The 21,630-nt window shown below is 57.0% G+C and overlaps 1 protein-coding gene across 4 annotated transcripts in view; it reads left to right on the top strand.

The window, feature by feature from the left end:
• Positions 1–21,630, top strand: part of LRP1 (LDL receptor related protein 1) — a 171,684-nt gene that overhangs the window by 57,561 nt on the left and 92,493 nt on the right. For all 4 annotated transcript variants that reach the window (XM_089774574.1, XM_089774576.1, XM_089774577.1 and 1 more), the window contains exons 4-6: positions 7,194–7,313; positions 8,077–8,205; positions 9,059–9,322. In XM_089774574.1, coding sequence (XP_089630700.1) covers positions 7,194–7,313; positions 8,077–8,205; positions 9,059–9,322 — 513 coding nt within the window. The remainder of the gene's footprint in view (positions 1–7,193; positions 7,314–8,076; positions 8,206–9,058; positions 9,323–21,630) is intronic.

Raw genomic sequence — 21,630 nt, forward strand, 5'->3', positions numbered from 1 at the left:
GACAGCAAATGGCTTTCCTTTGCCGGCCCTGCGCTGTGGTTGGTAGATCAGAAACGGTCGCAGCAATGCGGCTCCTCCGGCCGCCGATAGGGCCCATAACGTGGTGCCACAAACCTCGGCCGGCCGGTGCTATGCAGGGACATGGGGCCGTGAGCGATTTCGGGGGGAAGCATCGTTTGTCTGGTGGATCTGTGCCCAGACGAGGGGCTGGCAGCGTGACACCGGTAAAAGTTCTCACTGTACACCAGACTGACTTCCATTTCACTCCCTGCAAAAAAAAGTCACCCCGGCGCCCCGGACTCTCCTTCCCAGTCATGGGTTTAAATCCACCTGCTTAGTTGGGGCTGTAGCTGGGTGCTTGGGCCAGGGCGGCCTCCTCACCACGCGTCAGGTGGGACCTTCCCTGAGGGTTAAGTTCCCCCGATGTGGGGGTGAGAGTCACCCCCCCCTCCTGGCCCCGACCTCTGAGCCTTCTGTAACAAAGCGGAGGAGATCCGGACGCTTCGCTCCCCTGCTCTGAGCCGGTGCCCCCGCCAAGTGGCCTGGTGTCAGAGGTTGTCAAATTTCCTGTCTGGCTTTGATGTGGCTTTCGGGGGTTCGGGGGGGGGGAGGATTGTAGGAGCTGTGGGGGAGGGGAGGAATTGTGCGCTCTCTCCCCCCTGCTCTTCTTCAGCCCTGAATTGACTTGCAAGTTAACTGTCTTGCCTGTGACTCGAACCCTCCCCCCCCCGGCGTCCTACCCCCGCTGTGGAGCTCAGCCCGGCGCCCGGTGTTGGGGCTTGGGGTTGCGCTGCTGAGACGGGCGCTAGTCGGTGGGTCCTTAGGGAGCTGGGGTCAGGGATGGTAGCTCTGGTCCCTGACAGCCTGCGGGGATTGGAAGTGGCTGGCTCTTTGCCTCCCCCTTCCCCACCCTACGCTATGCCAGCTAGCCCCCCACGCTGGGACTGCACGGGAGCCGGTTCCCCCTAGAAGGGACAGGCCCTGCCCCATTCCCTGCCCCACTGTGCCAGCCAGTCCCCTGTCCCGGGGCAGGATTGGAGCCAGTGCCCCCTAGAGGGGACAGATCCTGCCCCATACCCTGTCCTGGGGCTGGATCAGAGCCAGCGCTCCCTAGAGGGGACTGCCCCCCCCCTCGGTGCCCCATTCCCTCCCCCACTGTGCCAGCCAGTCCCCTGTCCCGGGGCAGAACGGGAGCCAGTGCCCCCTAGAGGGGGCAAGTTCCGCCCTGTTGTTTGACTCCTGGCGCTAGCTGGCCCGCGCGTGGGCTGCGTTTCGTCATGAGGACTCAGGAAGGGGAACCAGCCAGATCTCCTCAGCTTGGCAACGTTCACGGGTCGAGTTTTTTGCAGGCAGATTTGATACAGACCCGAGTTCGTCGGGGCCTTGCGCTCTCGAGCCACCGCGCTGGGCAGGAGAAGGGGAAAAAAACCCCAAACAAAGAGACCTTTGTGGGCTGGAGAGCGCCTCGGCTTCCCACAATGGAGCGTCCATGCCGCCACAAAGCCTCTCTCTCCGCCCTTTTGTGTGTTAATTGGGTCGCGGAAGCCTATCTTATCGGGGCCGGGTTTGCTGGGGACACTGCTTTGCTTTGGCCCGGCAGCTCTCTGTGTAGCGCGGGGGTGGACGGCGAAGGCTGCTTGGCCTGGCCTAGCTCAGTGAATTTGCACCCAGACAAGGCACCCCTGTGCTAGGGGGCATGGCCCAGAGGTGGGGGTGTGAGCTAGGTCTGGCAGGGGAAGGGTGAGTTCTAGGTTTCCTGGAAAAGTTGCTTTCTTTCTCGGCGCAGGCAGTTGTCCTGCCCTGCCACAGAGAGACGGTTGAAGACAAATTTGTCACAGACCCAGATGCTCTGACACAATTCCCTATCAATAGGCCGGCAGCTGGCCTCCCGCCCCGGCCTCAATCCAGGCAAATGTTGCTAACCTGGAGCCCCCGTTCTAGCCCACATTATGAGAGAGACTCGCACTGGGTGTGTGCAGTAGTCACACCTTGCTCCTGTGTGGTATGTGAGGTCATAAGAACGGCCGTACTGGGTCAGACCAAAGGTCCATCTAGCCCAGTAGCCTGTCTGCCGACAGTGGCCAGCACTAGGTGCCCCAGAGAGGATGGACCGAAGACAATGATCAAGCAATTTTGTCTCCTGCCATCCCTCTCCAGCCTCTGACAAACAGAGGCCAAGGACACCATTTTATCCTCTGGCTAATAGCCTTTTATGGACCTAACCTCCATGAAATTATCTAGCTTCTCTTTAAACTCTATTATAGTCCTAGCCTTCACAGCCTCCTCTGGCAAGGAGTTCCACAGGTTGACTACGCGCTGTGTGAAGAAGAACTTTCTTTTATTAGTTTTAAACCTGCTCCCCATTAATTTCATTTGGTGTCCTCTAGTTCTTCTATTTAGGGAACTAATAAATAACGTTTCTTTATCCCTCCTCTCCACCCCACTCATGATTTTATAGACCTCTATCATATCCCCCCTCAGTCTCCTCTTTTCTCAACTGAAAAGTCCCAGTCGCTTTAACCTCTCCTCATATGGGACCCGTTCCAAACCCTGATCATTTTAGTTGCCCTTTGAGAAGTCAGCCGCTCTCAAAGCATTTCGCAGTCCTCCAGACCCCCTGGGGGCCTGGGGCAGAGCTCTGGCCCACATGGGGCATGGATAAAGGGGCTGGGGGTTGCGTGGAAGTCTGTAGATTCCCCCTCCCTTCGGTAGCCTAACGGGGTCCGTCAGGACGGGACCGTGCTCCTTCCATCCAGCCCAGCCTTCCTCTGCGCCCTGGGGAGTGGGAGGCAGGTGGGCGCTTTAGCAACGTGCCTGGGGGGTGAAATCTGCACTGTTTTCCCCAGCTGTGGGGGGAGCGGGAGAGCAGCAGAGCATGGAATCGCTTCCTCCCCCTTCCAGGCAGATCCCCGGGTCGGATCCAGCTCCAGGCTTACCTGAGGCTCTGGGCTCGCCCATGAGCCTCGGGGCGCCTCTGCCATCTCCTGCCCCATGGGGGGCTGCAGGGCTGGAGTGCCGGCTCTGGTTCCTCAATGCTGGTGGGGGAGGTAGAGCCTGGAGGGCTGGATTCAGCCCCCAGGCCTTACGTGCCCCACCCCTGCCCTTTCCCCTCTGAGAACAATGGAGCCTCCCCTGCTGAAGAACAATGGGAGGCTCCCCTGTTGCCTGTCTGCCCAGGAGCACCCTGCATGCCCCATGGCCGAGCTGCGTGCATTGGGTTGTCAGTGGAGGTGACCAAGGATAAGGGGGAACCAAGAGCAGAGGAGACTCGCTCCCTTTAGCTTCTTCACTCCATGTGGCAGGGCGTGTCCTGCTCCCACTCAGCAGGAAGTCCTGGCTTGCGTGGAGAATGTGCGAGCAGGTGAACACACACAGCAGGGCTGACATTTCTCTGCGGGCCAGGCAGCAAGAGCCCAGGCCCAGAGCAAGAACCTGGATTTCCTCAGGATCAGTGCAGATGCCTCTCCACCAGTGTGCCCTGCCAGCTGAGCGCTCGGGTGGCCATCCTGGTGCCCAGTTTCTGTGGGTGGTGCACATCTGCACATGCCTTGGTGCACAGCACAAAATTTATTCTGCACAGGATGGGAAAAATTAGAGGGAACATTGCTTTCAAGTGCCGCTGGCTTCTCTTCACCTGCCTTCCATGCACTCCTGTCACACGCTGCTTTCATCCTTGCATGCTGGTTTGCAGCATGCCGGGGGGCTGAGCGTGTTGCCCAGCGCAGCTCTGCTGGGGAAGCGACCGTTGGTCGAGGAGAGATGCTAGTGTGCTCTGGGTGTGCGTGGCAGCCGTTAGGTTTCCTGCTCCTTGTCTCTTGTGGCTGATCCTTTCAATAGGAAGCGCTGAGCCATGCAGCTGCGGGTAGAGACAATGTGACTCGTATTTCAGGATCAAATTCCCTCCAGCACGGCTTCCCCTCTCTTTCCCTCGCCGCTTCCCTTCACAGGCAGGGCTGCTCGCCCCTGTGTTCTACCTGTGTGCTGCTCAGTCTCCGGGCTGATTCTGGTCTCATGGCATTGGGACACATTTGGCATTATCAGAGAGCTGGTAGGTAAGGTCCCTTGGGAAGCAAGACTAAGAGGAAAAACAACTGAAGAGTTGGCAGTTTTTCAAAGGGACATTATTAAGGGCCCAAAAGCAAGCTATTCCGCTGCTTAGGAAAGCTTGAAAGTATGGCAAAAGACCGCCCTGGCTTCACCAGGAGATCTGGCATGATCTCGAAATTAAAAAGGAGTCGTATAAAAAGTGGAAACTTGGTCAAATGACAAAGGATGAATATAAGCAAACAACACAGGTGTGCAGGGGCAAGATTAGAAAGGCAAAAGCACAAAACAAGCTCAAACTAGCTGGAGACATAAAGGGTAATAAGAAGACATTCTATAAATATATTAGAAGCAAGAGGAAGACCACGGACAGGGTAGGCCTACTGCTCAGTGAGGAGGGAGAAACAATAACAGGAAACTTGGAAACAGCAGAGGTGCTTAATGACGTCTTTGTTTTGGTCTTCACCAAGAAGTCTGATGTAGGAATGCCCAACATCGTGAATGCTAGTGGGAAGAGGGAAATAAAAAAGGAACAAGTTAAAAATTACTTAGAAAAGTTAGATGTCTGCAAGTCACCAGGGCCTGATGAAATGCAGCCTAGAATACTCAAGGAGCTGGTAGAGGAGGGAGCTGAGACTTTAGCTCTCATCTTTGAAAAATCTTGGAAGATGGGAGAGATTCCAGAAGACTGGAAAAGAGCAAATCTAGTGCTCATCTCTAAAAAGGGGAATAAGAACAACCCAGGAAACTACAGACCAGTCAGTTTAACGTCTGTGCCAGGAAAGATAATGGAGAAAGTAATTAAGGAATTAATCTGGAAGAAAATTAGGTGATAGGGAACAGCCAGCATAGATTTGTAAAGCACAAATCATGCCAAACCAATCAGCTAGCTTTCTTTGATAGGATAACGCACCTTGTGGCTAAGGGAGAAGCAGTGGACGTGGGATACCTAGACTTTAGTAAGGCATTTGTTACGATCTGGCATGACCTTCTTATCAATAAACTAGGCAAATACAACTTAGTTGGGGCTACTATAAGGTGGGTGCATAACTGGCTGGATAACAATTCTCAGAGTAGTTATTAACAGTTCACAATCCTGCTGGAAAGGCATAACAAGTGGGGTTCCGCAGGGGTCTGTTTTGGGACCGGCTTTGTTCAATAGCTTCATCAACGATTTAGATAATGGCATAGAGAGGATGCTTATTAAGTTTGCAGACGATACCAAGCTGGGAGGGGTGGCAAGTGCTTTGGAGGATGAGTCATAATTCAAACTGATCTGGACACACTGGAGAAATGGTCTGAGGTAAACAGGATGAAGTTTAATAAGGACAAATGCAGAGAGCTCCGCTGAGGAAGGAACAGTCTGTGTCACATACAGACTGGGAAGCGGCTGTCTAGGAAGGAGCCCGGCAGAAAGGGATCTAGAGGTCATAGTAGACCACAAGCTAAAGATGAGCCAAGAATGTGATGCTGTTGCAAAAAAAGCAAACCAGATTCTGGGCTGCATGGACAGGAGTGTTGTGAGCAAGACACGAGACGTCGTTCTTCCGCTCTGCTCTGCGCGGATCAGGCCCCAGTTGGAGCATTGTGTCCAGTTCTGGGCACCCAGTGCCGGACCGAGCCATACTTGTGCCATACTATAGGGGGCGCCTGATTAAAGTCAGGGCCGGCTTTAGGAAGTACCGGGCCCAAATCAAACCAAATTTTGGTTGAGCAAAAACAAACAAAAAAACAACCCAGCACACAAAGAAAACTCACAGCCTCTTTAAAGAGACTGCGCACAAAAGCCTCTGTGCTCCTTCTCCAGGGCCAATGCCCCCTCCCACGGCACACTTCCAGGTGTGGGGCCAGATTCAGAGGAATTGGCCTAAAGCCAGCCCTGATTGAAGGGGCAAGGGGTGCAGCCCCCCCTTATCAGTTCTGTCAGCACCCCAGGCAGCTGCTCAGCTAGTCCCTCTGCTTAATACACACTGATCTCATAGAGGTGGAAGGGACATTGAGAGGTTATCAAGTCCAGCCCCCTGCCCTCATGGCAGAGCCAAGTACCATCTCTGATAGATTTGCCCTACATGGTCCCCTTGAGAATTGAACTCACAACCCTGTGTTTAATAAGCCAATGCTCAAACCACTGAGCTATCCCTGCCCTTCTAGGAGGAAGGTCTAGAGAACATGAGCTGTGAGAGACGACTGCGAGAACTGGGCTTGTTTAGTTTAGAAAGGAGAAGATCGAGAGGGGACGTGACAGCGGTTTTCAGGTACCTAAAAGGGTATCACAAGGAGGAGGGAGAAAAATTGTTCTCCTTTAGCTCTGAGGACAGGACAAGAAGCAAAGGGCTTAAACTGCAGCAAGGGAGGTTGTGGACTCTCCATCCCTGGAGATATTTAAGAGCAGGTTGGACAGACCTAGATGGTGCTGGGTCCTGCCGTGAAGGCAGGGGACTGGACTCAATGACTCTCGAGGCCCCTTCCGATTCTAGTGTGCTATATGTGCCCAGGGCTTCTGCATCCTCTGAGCTGCAGTCGTGAAACGAGGCCCCATTGCGCTGGGTGCTGTACAAACCCAAAAGGAAAATATTGGTCTTGCATCTCTGATCAAGCCAGCGAGGTGCAAACCCCAGCTCGGCTGGTCGCCTCCTGCTCTTGGCTAGCGCCGGTGCAAGCACCTGTCCAAGGTGCAGGGTGAAGGAGATTGGACCCTGCTGTCTTTAAAAGCCCAGCTGTATTCTCCTCCAGCTCCCAGAAAAATACATGCCAAACCTGTGAGCTTGCAGGGTAAGGCTGTGCCTGCGCGGCACAGGTAGTCCCTGCTGCACGTATTGGTGGATCCGCCTCGCACGGCCCCAGGCAGTGGTGAGACTACGGGGGCGGCGCCAAGGGGAGCTGGCACAGCAGGGATTTTGCTGCTTGCGTTGCACCGGTGTGCTCTGGAAAAGCCGCACGGGTCTGCCTGCCTGAGCTGGAATTGCCTGCAGGGTTGGCAGGCCCATAAGCGGATCTTTATTCCCCTCTGGCCGGTGGGGAGCTGAGGGCCACGGTGGGCGAATGGGGATGTTGCTTGGACTGAGGGGAGGGGGGTAATGACAGCAGGACCCTCGGTGGTTCCCAGATGTCTGGGGCGCCCACTGACTCCCCCCTCCTACTTTCTTTAGAGTTTCTGGCCAACTGCTCGGCCCTGGGCTGCCAGCACCACTGCGTCCCGACGCTCGTGGGCCCCACCTGCTACTGCAACAGCTCCTTCCAGCTGGCCGAGGACCGGAAGAGCTGCAAAGGTGGGTCGCACCCGGGCACGGCGGCATGGGCAAGCGCTGTGGATTACACTGCCCCCCTCCTGCCCCAGTGCGGGCGCTGAGCGAGGGGTGTCAGGCAGGGGAGACCAGCGGGGCAGGAGTGGCGTGCACCATGCATGGGACCATCCCCGGTGGGGGCGGGGGCGGGTGAGGGTCCAGTGCAAGAAGGACGCCTGCTCGGCCAAAGCTGCCTCGGCGCAGGAGCCGGGAGACGTGCGTTTCCTTTCGGTGTCTCAAGAGCAGGCTGAGTGCAGGGTAAAGGCCCTGAGGGCAGAGCGGGAGCCAGCGGGCGCAAGAGCGATTCAGATTGTTCACCCTGTCCATTGGAACGGCTGGCCCGGGGCTGGGTGGGTTCTCTGCTGGCTGGGTCTGGGGCGGGTTCTCCGCTGGCTGGGCCTGGGGCGGGTTCTCCGCTGGCTGGGTCTGGGGCGGGTTCTCCGCTGGCTGGGTCTGGGGCGGGTTCTCCGCTGGCTGGGTCTGGGGCGGGTTCTCCGCTGGCTGGGTCTGGGGTGGATTCTCCGCTGGCTGGGTCTGAGGTGGGTTCTCCACTGGCTGGGTCTGAGGTGGGTTCTCTGCTGGCTGGGTCTGGGGCGGGTTCTCCGCTGGCTGGATCTGCCCTGGCTCAGCCGAGGCCCTGGGCAGGCGGGCGGTGGGATTCGCTGGGGGAGATTCTGGGGCACGGGGGGGGCTCTGGCTCACAGAGGCAGCCGTGGGACCAGCCTTGTTCTCTCGCCCCCTCCTGCAGACTTCGATGAGTGCACCATCTATGGGACCTGCAGCCAGAGGTGCAGCAACACGGAGGGCTCCTACACGTGCAGCTGCGTGGAGGGCTACCTCCTGCAGCCCGACAACCGGTCCTGCAAAGCCAAGAACGGTAGGTGGCATTGAGCAGCAAGGCGTGGCTTGCGGCTGGCGCCAGCGCTTAGGACCTGGGGTGTGTGCAGAGCCACCTGGCTTGCCTGGAGTGTGCATGGTGCTTCCACCGTGTTCGCACATAACCCAGGTGTGTGTGTGCACGCAGAGCCACCCCGCTGCCCCACAGCGTGTACGGTGCTCCTGCCGTGTTCACACGTGACCAGGTGTGTGTGTGCACGCAGAGCCACCCCGCTGCCCCACAGCGTGTATGGTGCTTCCACCGTGTTCACACGTGACCAGGTGTGCATGTGCACACAGATCCACCCCGCTGCCCCACAGCGTGTACGGTGCTCCCGCGTGTTCGCACGTGACCAGGTATGCATGTGCACGCAGAGCCACCCCGCTGCCCCACAGCGTGTACGGTGCTCCTGCCGTGTTCGCACGTGACCAGGTGTGCGTGTGCATGCAGAGTCATCCCACTGCCCCAGAGTGTGTACGTGTTCGCACGTGACCCAGGTGTGTGTCTGGGTGCAGAGTGACCCGGTGGCCACAGCACACGTGCGAGGAATTCCTGCCTGCGTGTGCGGGCCTGGAGCGTGTGCCAAGCCACGTGGCCCCCTGGAGCACGCACATTTCACAGGTGGTGTTGGGAATCAGGACTCCCCTGTCTTAAGCCTCGGTCTCCTGTCCCTGGTCCCGTGTGGGTTCCTGGGCTCCCTGCTTTAGAAGCCCTCTTGCCGTGTTGGGCCGACCCCTCGCGTTCCCTCTTGCATGGCTCTGGCTGGGAGCTCCCTGCTGGGGCTGCAGATTGCACAGAAACCTGCTGCGGGTTCCACCCTCCCTCCATGGCCACTCTCCCCTCCTGCTTCCAGAGCCCGTGGACCGGCCGGCCGTGCTGCTCATCGCCAACTCCCAGAACATCCTGGCCACCTACCTGAGCGGGGGCCCGGTGCCCAACATCACCCCCACCAGCACCAAGCAGACCACGGCCATGGACTTCAACTACATCGAGGACACGGTGTGCTGGGTCCACGTGGGCGACAGCGCCTCCCAGACCATCCTCAAGTGTGCCAAGATCCCCAACCTGAAGGGCTTCGTGGAGGAGCGCTCCATCAACATCTCCCTCAGCCTGCACCGTGAGTGTCTGCCGCGGCCCCTCTGCTCCCCCGACTCTCCTCCCCCCCCAGCGCAGGGCTCTGGCCTCTTCCCTCCCCCTGCTCTCCTTCCCCTGCTCCAGCGAGCCCACGCCTAGAGCGCCCAGAAACGTCTGTGCCTCTTTAAAGGCTGGTGCAGGCCAGCTGGGGGGGGAGGGGGGGTCGCAGGATCTTTAAGGACTCATGCTCAGGAGCGGAGGCCCGAGTTCACACTGGCCCCCACCTTTTTGGGGGGGGGGGGTAGAAAAATACGTTGTTGATTTCAAACGGCTTTTCCCGAGGGCCTGCAGCTCCGTCCGCCTCCTCTTTGCTTTGATCCCCTCCTGCCGCCTGTTTACCGTGTCCAGTGAATAGGTCAAATGCTGCGGCCCGGGAGGGGTCTGTCCCTGACGCAGCGGGCTCTGGTCTCGCTGTTGGGGTGTCCGTGAGGCCCGGGTGTCGGTTGCCTCACCTGCCTCCGATGGTAGGCTGGGATTTAAAACTGCGTCTCCCGAGCTGTAACGAGAGTCGTTGCTGGGGGCGTCGTGGGGGGGGGGGGTCTCAAGCGGGGAAAGGGGCGGGGGGCCAGCTGCAGCCTCAAATCTTGCTGTGTGTTTCCTGCTGCTTTCCCCACTGGGCGCGGCTATTTGGGTGGACTGGGGTGTGCCGAGGGGGGCCGCAGCGGCGTTTAGGGGCTGACAGTCTGGGGGTGAGGAGAGGGATCAAGGAGTGTGGGGAGAACACCCACGCTGGGGGGCGCTGGGGTCAGGCGGGGTGGGGGCAGGTCTTGCGGCTGCGGCTGCAGCAGCACTCAACCGGAGGCCGAAAGTTTCCGAATGGGCCAGGAGAGCTCTTTGCCCCTCGTCCTCCCCGTTTCCAACCTTGTGGGGGAAGTCAAGGTTGGAAATCAGGACGAAGGATTTCCCTAGGCGGGCGGGGAAGCGCTGGGCTGGGTTCCCTAGGGACGGGGTGGAATCTCCATCCCTAGAGGTGTTTAAGTCCCCGCTTGACCAAGCCCTGGCTGGGCGGATTGAGTCGGGGTGGGTCCGGCTTTGGGCAGGGGGCTGGACTCCGTGACTCCTGGGGTCTCTTCCAGCCCTGGGATGCTAGGACTCCTGGGTCCTGTAAAAATGCAAAGCTGAAATCTAATGCCAAGCTTTGTTGGTGTTCCTGCTCCTTTGCGGGCCGAGGCGGGGACACGTGTGAGAGATCCGTCCTTACCCACGGGAGCGTGCCGCTGAGCTGTAAATCCACTTAGGGGCTCTTTTATTTACCGGCTTCTTTGGGGCACTTATCTACTGACAGCAGGAGTCAGGGTTCCCTGGTGCCTGCGGCCTTAACATCCAAGGGGGACGTGCCAATGCTAACGTGCTGAAAAGGACTAGTCCCCCAGCTGGCAGTGCTGTGCTGGCAGGAGGGGCGGCATCTGTCTGGGGCTGATAGCCGCTGCGCATCCGTGGTTTTTCTGCAGGAAGATTAGCGTGCCCGGCATGGCGGGAGATAGGGTAAGTTAGGGCTGGCAGCCGCGGCTGGCAGGGTCCCATGCACGTGGGTCTGTCTGGTTTCCTCTTGCTGCTCACTTTTTCTTCTGCGAAGCGCCCTGATGCATTTCTGCACAACGACGCTGCTGGCGCCTCTGAAAGGAACCTGCTTCGTCAGGTCTCAGCCATCCCAAAGGACTCCCTGCAAATCCTTCCTCTTTACAGCCGCTGCACGACCAGGGGGCTCATTTTCCCGTTGAGGGTCACACACGTCTCGCCCTGTCAGCTCCTTGGGATACGGGGGCGAGGCAGCGCGAAGGAGGAACTGGCCGCGCGGTAGCAGGGAAGTGAAAGTTGTGTGGTAGGCTGGAAGAACAGCTGGCTGGAATATCTGGGGCTTGGGTTCGCCGCTGGGACCGGCCTCTTTGGAGGTGTGCTGGTCTGTGGATCTGCTGGGTGGCGGCCCCAGCCGCACACGGTTCACACCGGTTAAGTCTCAGCCTGTCCCCGTGTCGATCTGCCTTGAAAAATAAACTCCCTGACCACTGGGTTCCTGGCAGATTGTCCCTCTGGGTTTGGATGGCTCCTGGAACCTGCTCCCTGCGCTGCAAAAAATTCAGAATGATCCTGGCTGAATGAGACGCAAGCCCCTTGTCGATCAGCTGTCCCCTTCTAGGCCCTGGTTTTTCCAGGGGCGTCCTCCGCGCAGCCCAAGTGTTCTCAAATAAGAACAACCCAGGAAACCGCAAACCAGTCTGTGTAACGTCTGTGCCAGGGAAGATAATGGAGAAGGTAACTACGGAATTCATCTGCGAACACCTGGACGATAATAGGGAGATAGGTAGCAGCCAGCATGGGTTTGTAAAGAACAGATCATGCCGAACCAATCGGATAGCTTTTTTTGATAGGCTAACGAGTCTTGTGGCTAAGGGAGAAGCAGTGGATGGGGTATGCCTAGACTTCAGTAAGGCAGTTGACACGGTTTCGCATGAGCTAGGCAAATACAACATAGATGGGGCGACTGTAAAGTGGGTGCATAACTGGCTGGAGAACCGTTCTCAGAGGGTATGTCTAGACTACAGGCTTTTGTTGACAGAGGCTTTGTCGACAAAGAGCGTCTAGACTACAGCCAGTTCTGTCGACAAAGCAAGCCGCGTTGTCGACAGACAGTCTAGACGTTCTCTTTTGAAAAAGCAGAGTGTGGATGTCCACAGGACTCTGTGGACAAAAGGCGTTATTCCTCGTAGAATGAAGTTTACCGCCATCGACAAAACTGCCGCGTTCTATTGACTTACTGTCGACAGAGCTCGGCGGTAGCGTAGACGCAGGTAGAGTTTTGTCGGCAAAAGTCCACTTTTGTCAACAAAACCCTGTAGCCTAGACACACCCAGAGAGTAGTTATTAACGGTTTACAATCCTGTTGGAAAGGCATAAGAAGTGGGGATCCGCAGAGGTCTGTTTTGGGACCGGTTCTGTTCAATATCTCCATCAACGATTTCAATGTTGGCATAGAGAGGATGCTTATCAAGTTTGCAGATGATACCAAGCTGGGAGGGGTGGCAAGTGCTTTGGAGGATGGGTCATAATTCAAACTCATCTGGACACACTGGTCTGAGGTAAACAGGATGAAGTTTAATAAGGACAAATGCAAAGTTATTTATTAGTTATTTATAAAAGTTATTCATTAGTTTCCATAATAGAAGAACTAGAGGACACCAAATGAAGTTAATGGGTAGCAGGTTTAAAACTAATAAAAGAAAGTTCTTCTTCACACAGCGTGTAGTCAACCTGTGGAACTCCTTGCCAGAGGAGGCTGTGAAGGCTAGGACTATAACAGAGTTTAAAGAGAAGCTAGATAATTTCATGGAAGTTAGGTCCATAAAAGGCTATTAGCCAGGGGGTAGAAATGGTGTCTCTGGCCTCTGTTTGTCAGAGGCTGGAGAGGGATGGCAGGAGACAAATTGCTTGATCATTGTCTTCTGTCCACCCTCTCTGGGGCACCTGGTACTAGCCACTGTCGGCAGACAGGCAACTGGGCTAGATGGACCTTTGGTCTGACCCAGTACAGCCGTTCTTATGTTCTTATGTAAAGTGCTCCACTTAGGAAGGAACAATCGGTTTCACTCACACAGAACGGGAAGCTGTCTAGGAAGGAGTACGGCAGAAAGGGATCCGGGGGTCATAGTGGACCACAAGTTAAATACGAGCCAACAGTGTGATGCTGTTGCAAAAAAAGCAAACGTGACTATGGGCTGCATTAACAGGAGTGTTGTGAGCAAGACACGAGAAGTCATACTTCTGCTCTACTCTGCGCTGATTGGGCCTCGACTGGAGTATTGTGTCCAGTTCTGGGCACCACATTTCAGGAAAGGTGTGGAGAAATTGGAGAAGATCCAGAGAAGAGCAACAAGAATGATGAAAAGTCTAGAGAACATGAGCTATGAGGGAAGGCTGAAAGAATTGGGCTTGTTTAGTTTGGAAAGGAGAAGACCGAGAGGGGACATGAGAGCAGTTTTCAAGTACCAAAATGGGTGTGTCAAGGAGGAGGGAGAAAAATTGTTCTCCTTTAGCTCTGAGGACAGGACAGGAAGCAAGGGGCTTAAACTGCAGCAAGGGAGGTTTAGGTTGGACATTAGGAAAAACTTTCTACCTGTCTGGGTAGTTAAACAGTGGAATACATTGCCCAGGGAGGTTGTGGAATGGCCATCTCTGGAGATATTTCAGAGCAGGTTGGACAGACAGCTGTCAGGGAGGGTGTAGACGGTTCTGGGTCTGGACAGGGGACTGGACTTAATAACTCTTCCAGTTCTAGTGTGCTATGAGTCTGTGATTCTAATCCAGGCAGGCCCTGCCCTGCCCCACTCCCCCAAATCACAAGTATATTTGGTACATGGAGTTATTTCTCTGTGCCCTTTGGGGGTTGAGTTTTTCGCCCTCATCTCTAGGGCTGGAAACGTACGTGTTATTCCCTAATGCTGATAGAGGGCTGAGCTTCTATGGCAACAAGGAGATGCTGAGGCTGGGGTTTTGTTTGAAAAAGAGCCCCCAACCTTCCTCGTATGGCAAGAGGGGGCAGCGCTATCGCCTGGCCAGTATTCCTGGTGCTTGAGTTCGGAATCCAGCACGCCAAGGGTACATTGGAGGGCCTGTCTTGGCTAGAGACGTTGTGCAGCAACCGGGAGCACTGGTCCTTGTGTGACGTCACCGGAGGAGCCAGCAGCACCGCTGGAAACAGGAGCCACAATCTCCTAAGCCCCCGCGAGACCACCCTGCCGTTTGCAAGAGCTGCAGCCTCGGTTCCCTGCCACGGGAGTGCTTCTCCCCAGCGCTCCTCCCGGCTGATGCGCAGCTCGGCGACGTCTCGGCGAGCTGCGCTCTCGTTTCTCACCGCTCTCCTGCAGCTGCAGCGTTTGTGCCCAAAGCCGGAGCCAGCCTGCTTTCAGGAGCTTTCAGGCAGGTGGTTGGAAGCCAGGCGGCCGTCCCAGCTGGGCTGCCGCCCCCTGCCAGCGTCACAGCCACCGTTCCTGGAAGCCTTCGCTCTTTGCCTCTCGGTTCTCTTCCTGGGCTGGTTGCGCTGGGCTGGCTGGCACTTCCTGGTCGAGGGCTTTGCACGTGGCCGGTTCTGAGCTCCCTTCCTCCCCCAGTGCCAACAGCCAGTCCTGGCACTAGTGCGAAAGCTTGCACGCTCACCTTGGGCCCCGGGCCTTTTTTTCCTACTGAACTGGGTAGCCACACGTGGGCTTTAAACCCACATTCGCACGGAGACGTTTAACAAGCGCCCAAGGGAGTTAGGCACCCGACCTCCTGAAAGCAGATTAGCTCCGGCTTCGGGCAAAAAGGCTGCGAGCGAAGGAGAGGATTGAAAAAGGAGAGCGTGTCATCTGGGGGAGGAGGGCAGGGCAGGGCTTGCCTCGATTTGCGAACGCTTGAGCTGGAGAGATGGCGCCTCTGGGAAAAACGGCAGGTCACGTGGGACAGCGTCTCTCCTCCCCCTCCCCGATGCACCAGGGCAGTTACAGAAGAGGGGCTTTTTCAGCCCTCGCCCTGCGTCGGCTCTGCTTTCATTTCCACGCTGCTGTTGAGCAGGGTTCCAGCCTCTCCAAGCCGGGGCCGCGTTGGCCAGAGCTGGCGGGGGCTCTGTTTTCTGTGACCTGAGTGCAGGGCTGCGGCTCGGTGCCTCTCACCACCCCGGGGCAGTTTGCATCCTGACCACCAGGTTCTGCTTAAAGCTCCGGATGGGCTGTCACAGGGAATGGGCCGGCTGGAGAGAGCGGGCCGGGGTGTAAGTCCTGGCCTGCTGCGGAGCAGAAGAGACCCTCAGTTTTCCTCGGGGACTTGGATTTCCAAAGCGGGGAACTTTAGTTTCCTCTCTCGTCCCTTTTCCTTTGCTCGCTCTCTTTGCAGGGTGTGCGAAAGTTCCAGCTCTGTTTCTAATCAGTACAATCCCTGGCAGGCGCTGAATGTCTGCTCGCATTCAAGGACAAAAGGCGGGGGGGGGGGGGGGAGGAGTCGTTTTTCGGCAGCTTGGAACGGTTTTCCTCCCCTGAACAGTCGACCCAGTGTTGCCGCTAAAATGGAGCGAGCTGGGATTAAGCGCCTCTGCTCCGCCCCGGCCGCCCCTTGGCTTAGGAATGGCCCCTTCCGGGGGCTGTTGACCAAATTCACAGGCCGGTGACTGCAAAGTCCCTCGGTGCCTTCCCCCCATTTTACAGATGGGGGACGTGCAGCTCTGGCCTGGGGCAAACCCACATTCAGGCAGGAGGCCAGCAAAGGGCCTTCGGAGTTAAAACTCTGGGGCCAGCCCACGTGTGGTCCACCTCCGGCATCCTTATGGGGACACAGCGACGGCTGCATGCCCACGACTGTGGCAGGAGCCACATTTTCATGGTATTCAGTCACTTCGAGCCGATGGAAACCAATGGGAGTTAGGAGCCTAAACACCCTTTAAAAACCTGCCCTTAAACGCTTCATTTAGAGTCCCGCAGCAGAGCCGGGAATGAAATTTGTTTAATCTGCATCAGCTCAGTAATTCAGCCTCAAAGCCCATCTTTGGGGTGGGGATGGTCCTATGGGAACCTGTGGGAGTCGGGGGGCCTGCTGCTATTGAAATGGCTCTGGGAGGGAGGTTGCGGTAACTGACGTGGGGGCTAGTGGAGTTTGGGGATCAGGATGGGGGGGGTCTCCCCTCTGTTACACAGAACAACAGCAAGATTCTGACCCGGCGAGGAAGCGAGGGGGACGCTGGAGGGGGTGAAAGATGCTCCGGGACCTTGCGGGGAGCAGAGCTGTTGAAAAGTCTCACCTTGCGGCTGAGCAGCCTAGAGGATTTAGGTGCCGACCCGATCGAAACAAACTGGGCGTGGGTGCCTAACTCCCTTGGGCGCCTGTGCAAAGGCCCCGTGCGCATGTTGGCTTAAAGCCCGTGTTTGGCTCCACGACCCAATGGGAAAATAAGCCAGGTGGCCCCAGACGAGGGTGCACGCTTTGGCACCAGTGTTAGGACTGGCTGGTGGCACCGGCAGGCGCACGACCCAGGGGAGGAAGGACGTTCAGCTCTGACCTTCAGCCTGCGCCTGCCCCCGCAAACTCCCCCCACAAACTCCCCCGTGTGGTTCCTTCCCTGCCCCTGCCCCATCGAGGCTCTGCACCGGGCCGACCTCCTTCCAGCCGGGAGCCGAGCAGAGGCGGTTACCTGGCCTGGGGCACCCTAGAGCTCTCTGTGCAGGATGGTGTCAGCCCCACCTCAGGGGACTGTGCGGCTGGACCGTTCAGCGGGGCCCCGGGTGGAAGCTGGGCCCTGAACCGGGGGAGAGATTGCGCTGGCGGGCAGGCCGGGGCCGTCCGCTCCTGGGACAATGCTCTCATTTATTCCCCACGGACTTTTCAGAGAATTTCAGAGCCAAAAAAAAAAAAAAAAAAGCTTTCAGGTTTGGATGCTGCTGAATTCTCTCGGCTTAGTAGCAGGCCGGCTTTGGAAACTTAATAATTAATGCCCTCTCTGTGCCGCCAGCTCCCATTCACACGTTGCCCTGGCCTCGAACCTCAGGTACAAGCCGTCCTGGTCCGCTGAGACCCGGGTACTGTTCTCAGGAACGTGGGTGTTCGAACCCGGAAGCCTTGTGGCCTTCCCTCCCCCGGCCAGTCGGAGATGGGAGTGTCGGCATCTAATGTTGGTTCGCGTGGGGGGTTCTGGCCCCTTATGCGACAGAGTAGCCCATGCGCGAAACCGCTGGGACGCCCTGCAAAGTGTTCAGTGGCCGTTAGGCAGCTGGGGGCTGTTTCAGCTGCTGTCAGATTGTCAGTGCCACATTGCTACCTTGTGCTTCTCCTAGGGTCTGTCTACACTGCCACCCTCGCTGTGCTAGGTGCTGAACAGACACACAGCAAAAAGCCGGCCCGGTGTCCTATCCCTGTTAAGACGGGAGAGAACCGGTGACCGAAAGGGTATGTTTACACTGCCACCCTAATTCGAACTAGGGTGGCTAATGTAGGCATTCGAACTTGCAAATGAAGCCCGGGATTTAAATATCATTTGCATGTTCCCATGCGCCGCCATTTTTAAATGCCCTGTAGTTCGAACTCCCTGCCCGTGGCTACACGCGGCACAGACTAGGTAGTTTGAATTAAAGCTCCTAATTCGAACTACCGTGACTCCTCCTGCAAGGTTCAGTGGGGCTAGCTAGACTGGCACCTACAAGGAGAAGTCACGGTAGTTCGAATTAGGAGCTTTAATTCGAACTACCTAGTCCATGCTGCGTGTAGCTGCGGGCAGGTAGTTCAAACTACGGAGCATTTGAAAACGGCAGTGCCTGGGAACATTCAAATGAAGCCCGGGAAATTTAAATCCCGGGCTTCATTTGCAAGTTAGAATGCCTACATTAGCCACCCTAGTTTGAACTAGGGTGGCAGTGTAGACATACCCTTTCGGTCACCGGTTCTCTCCCATCTTAACAGGGATAGGACACCGGGCCGGCTTTTTGCTGTGTGTCTGTTCAGCACCTAGCACAGCTAGGCCCCGGTTTCTCATGGGGCTGGAAGTATGAGCTTGCGCGGGTAGGGCGCGGATGTGGGATTCGAGAGACTTGAGGTCGGCTCGGCTCAGCACTTTGGTTTCTTCAATCTGCCTCGGGCCTCAGTTCTCCGACTGTAAAATGGGTAGAACTTCCCACTGGGGGGTGTGGATAAAGATCCATGCAGGCAGGTGCTTCCACAGTAAGACCCGTAAACAGCTGTTTGCAACACAGCTGGGTTCAGTGGGGCTAGCTAGACTGGCACCTAGGCAGTGCCACCCTGATACGTGGGGTTCAAAGCTCCCAGGGGGTGGCACGTTTCTTGCCTCCGCAACTCTGCAGAAAGAGTTGAAAACACGCCTCCGAGAAGCTCCGCCGCCAGAGGGGAACTGCACAGTCCCCGGGATGGCTTTTAAGTTGTTTTAATTAATCTCCTGGTTTTTTGTGCCAGTCTCGTGATTATTTTCCAGCCTGACGCGTGACGGTTTACTCTCGGGATCAGCCGTGCGAGGGCTCTGGCCTGCGCCAAAGCCCCGTTGGGAGCAGGGTACGTGGAGCCCGGTGGATGTTCCTGCTAGAGAGACCGTCCCCGCCCGGCGTGGGGGTGTAGTTTTGCTTTTCAGGAGATTGATTTCAAAGGGGCTTCGGGAGACGTTCCACTGAGGTTGGACAGAAACACAAATGGTTTCATAGAGGATTTGTGTTGGTGGGGCCATAGGCTGGGGACCAGCTGTGTCCGTGGGACCCTCGGCCTTTTGATAGGACCGTTCCAAAATTTCCAACTAAAAGATGGCTGAGAGGTCGTCTTCTTTTTTTTTCCTCCCTCCGTTCTTTTTGCAATGAAAACCAACCCGCCGACCCCCGAAGCCTGAGGAAGGGGGTGAAACATCCTTCCGAAAACGCTGGCATCCGACTGCTATTAAAATATTTTCCTGGGCACAGCATCTACTTCAACAAGCCTGTCTCGGAGACTCCGGTTCTCCCTATGACAATCTGTAACCCGTCGGGGTGCCAATCAGTGGGAAAGCCGTAGGGCTGGAGACTTGGGTTCTCTGTAGAAATCCAGACGTGTTTCTCTCATCCCCCTTCACGTGGAAAGCTGGCTGCGTGGCCTGCCCCCTGCCAAGAAAGAGGCAGGGATGTGAGCATACTTGGCAGGAGAGCGGAGCGATTGGTAACTTTATCTGATGACTCTTCTCTTTAACTGCTTAAGAACTGTTCTCGTACCAGGAACTGCCGATTCACAAGGCGGGGGCTTTTCAGCTTGGAAAAGAGACAACTACAGGGAAGGGGGATGAAAGGGATCTAAAAAATCAGGTGGAGACAATAAAGAAAGACGTGTTACTGCTTCCCATAGCACAAAGACGAGGAGTCTCCCAGTGCGATGAAGAGGCAGCAGGTTTAAAACAAAGCAAAGGAAGTGTTCTCTTCGTGTAGCGTGCAGTCAACCTGTGGAACTCCTTGCTAAAGGATGTTCTGCAGGCCAGGGCTGTAAGGGTATGTCTATCCAGCAGTGTAATTTCAGAATAACTGGTGTGATTCTGAAATAACAGAGTCCGCGTCTACACTGCAAGCAGTTATTTCGACATAATGTCGAAATACTATCGAGCTGGAGGACTTTTTACTCTGACTCCTGTTCTTGCACAAGAGGCCAGTGTAGACAGGCAACATGAATTTCTTACACAAGCAAGCCCGATGGCTAAAATGGCCATGGGAGCTTTCTTGTGCAAGAGAGAGTCTACACTGGCACGGATGCTCTTGCGCAAAGGCACATGCCAGCGTAGACGCTCTCTTGGACGAATACTTTAACTCAAGAACTCTTGCGTTAAAGAGTATTTGCGCAAAGTCATGCCAATGTAGACGGAGGGTATGTCTACACTACCCCGCTAGTTCAAACTAGGAGGGTAGTGTAGACATACCCGTAGCCTGGGTGTGAACCGGGGATGAAAACTCTCCCTCTGGGAGCAGCTGCTGCTGGGGGCCACCCCCTAAAGAAGGAGCTCAGAAGAAATCTCCAAGAGCTGCCCCTTCGGACAGGGCCGTCCAGCCTGAGGCAGGCCCTGCAGTGATACGGTGCCATTGCCCCGACTGCCCAGAAGCACCTAAGTCATCGTCCTCAGGGAATACCTCTGCCGGCAGAGCGCGGGGGTGGCTGGGATTCAGGGCAGGGAAGCGACCGGCTCAGCCCCCGGGGCTCATCCCAGAAGCAGGACCCCCTTATCTCCCGCCTGTTAGGGGCGCACGCTTTCCCGCTGCAGTCGGAGGCGGGGGCTGTTGTCCCATCGTGACCCCCTGTGGGTGGAGAGGGTCGCCGACAAGCTCCACAGCCCGTGGACTGAACCTAACCATGCCACGCCTGGGGACACAGACCCTGCCTGGCGTTCTGTGCTGTGACGGGGCGGCTCTCCCAGCTGGCTCCCTGGGATTTTTTCGGGGGGGTTGGAAGCCCCCAGACACCGGTGGGAACGGAGCGTCCGATTCGCCTGCGCGGCGTGGCCGGCCTAACCTGGCCTGGCGCGCGGGCGGGCTGCGGTGGGGCACGTTGTACCTGCGGCAGGACATTTTCCATGCGGGAGAGATTTTTCTATTAAGGCAAAGCCCTTTGCAGGGTTTATCTGGATTTCCTCTGCAAGGTAATATCCGAATTCCCTGCCCTGCAGAGCCGCGGCTTCCCGAGCACGGCGCGGGGGGAGCAGCCATCGCCAAAGTGTGTGGGGGGGAGATTTCGGTGCCTTTTCCCCGTTCCGTGCACCTCAGGCTCCACCGCCGTAGGCGCAGCTCCTCCGGGCGCTGCAGCCTGGCAGGGCGCCAGCTGCCAAGGCCTGGTTAAATGGGCCGTATTAAGATTTTATCATACCGGGGGGGGGGCGGGGGAGCAGCAGCGCTTCAGGTTACATCCGAGCGCTGGCTTCACACGGGGGCCGCGGGCTTGTTAGACAGCTGTCCGAAACGGCCTTTGCGGCAGCCCGGGCGCATCTTTCCTCGCCGCGGCGATCATTCGCCCTGGAGAGAGACGGCCGCCCGGCAGGGCAGGAGGAGGGAGCCTGCGTGTATCTCTCCAGCACCGTCCCTTCCACAGTGGCTGGCCGCGATTTCCCACACATCCTCTCCCTCTGGGCGGGAAGGGGTGGGGGGTGGGGGGGGGGCGTGTGCCAGGTGGGGCAGGCTGCCTTGACAGGTGATGGAAATAAACGAGGGAAACTAATTATCTTGGTAATTGGATTCCTCTCCCGGCTGGGACTGCGCGCTCTGCCTCTTGTATTTGAAATGGAAATAACGCGTCCGTTTGGCCATCTTTTATCCCTGCCCCCCCGCCTCAGTCTGTCTCTTCCCCATCTCCGTCCGTCTGTCCATCCCCCTGCCTGTGGCTCTGTCTGTCCGCACCACTCGCTCTATCCATCCCTATGTCTGTCCGTGTCCATCTGTCCTTTTTCTTTCTCACAGACCCAGCGAAGTTAACCTGGCTTCTGGCTGCAAACCAGTGCCTGGCACAGCCCTGCTGGGCTCCCAGGCTGTCTCTCTGTGGCCGGCAGCCTAGTGTCCTCTCATAAGCTGTCATTGGAGGCCTAGGCCCTCAACTTTTCTAGTGCCAGGCCCTGACTTGTAGCCTTCCTGCGCTGCGTCAGGGTGATCCGGGGAACCGATGCCGGCCCACGGCCCGGCCGTTGCGTGCCTGCACTCGCCCGCAGCGTCCGGGGTGCTACGCTCCTCGAAAGAGCGCCGCGTGAGTCTGCGATGGAAACGGGTGCGCCGCCACGGGCTTTCTGGCCTGCCTGCGAGGCCCCGATCGAACGCGGAAGCCGCCTCTCTCTCTGCAGGG

This window comes from Pelodiscus sinensis, chromosome 31, assembly GCF_052426305.1.
Source record: "Pelodiscus sinensis isolate ZL-2025 chromosome 31, ASM5242630v1, whole genome shotgun sequence".
Classification (NCBI taxonomy): Eukaryota; Metazoa; Chordata; order Testudines; family Trionychidae; genus Pelodiscus; species Pelodiscus sinensis.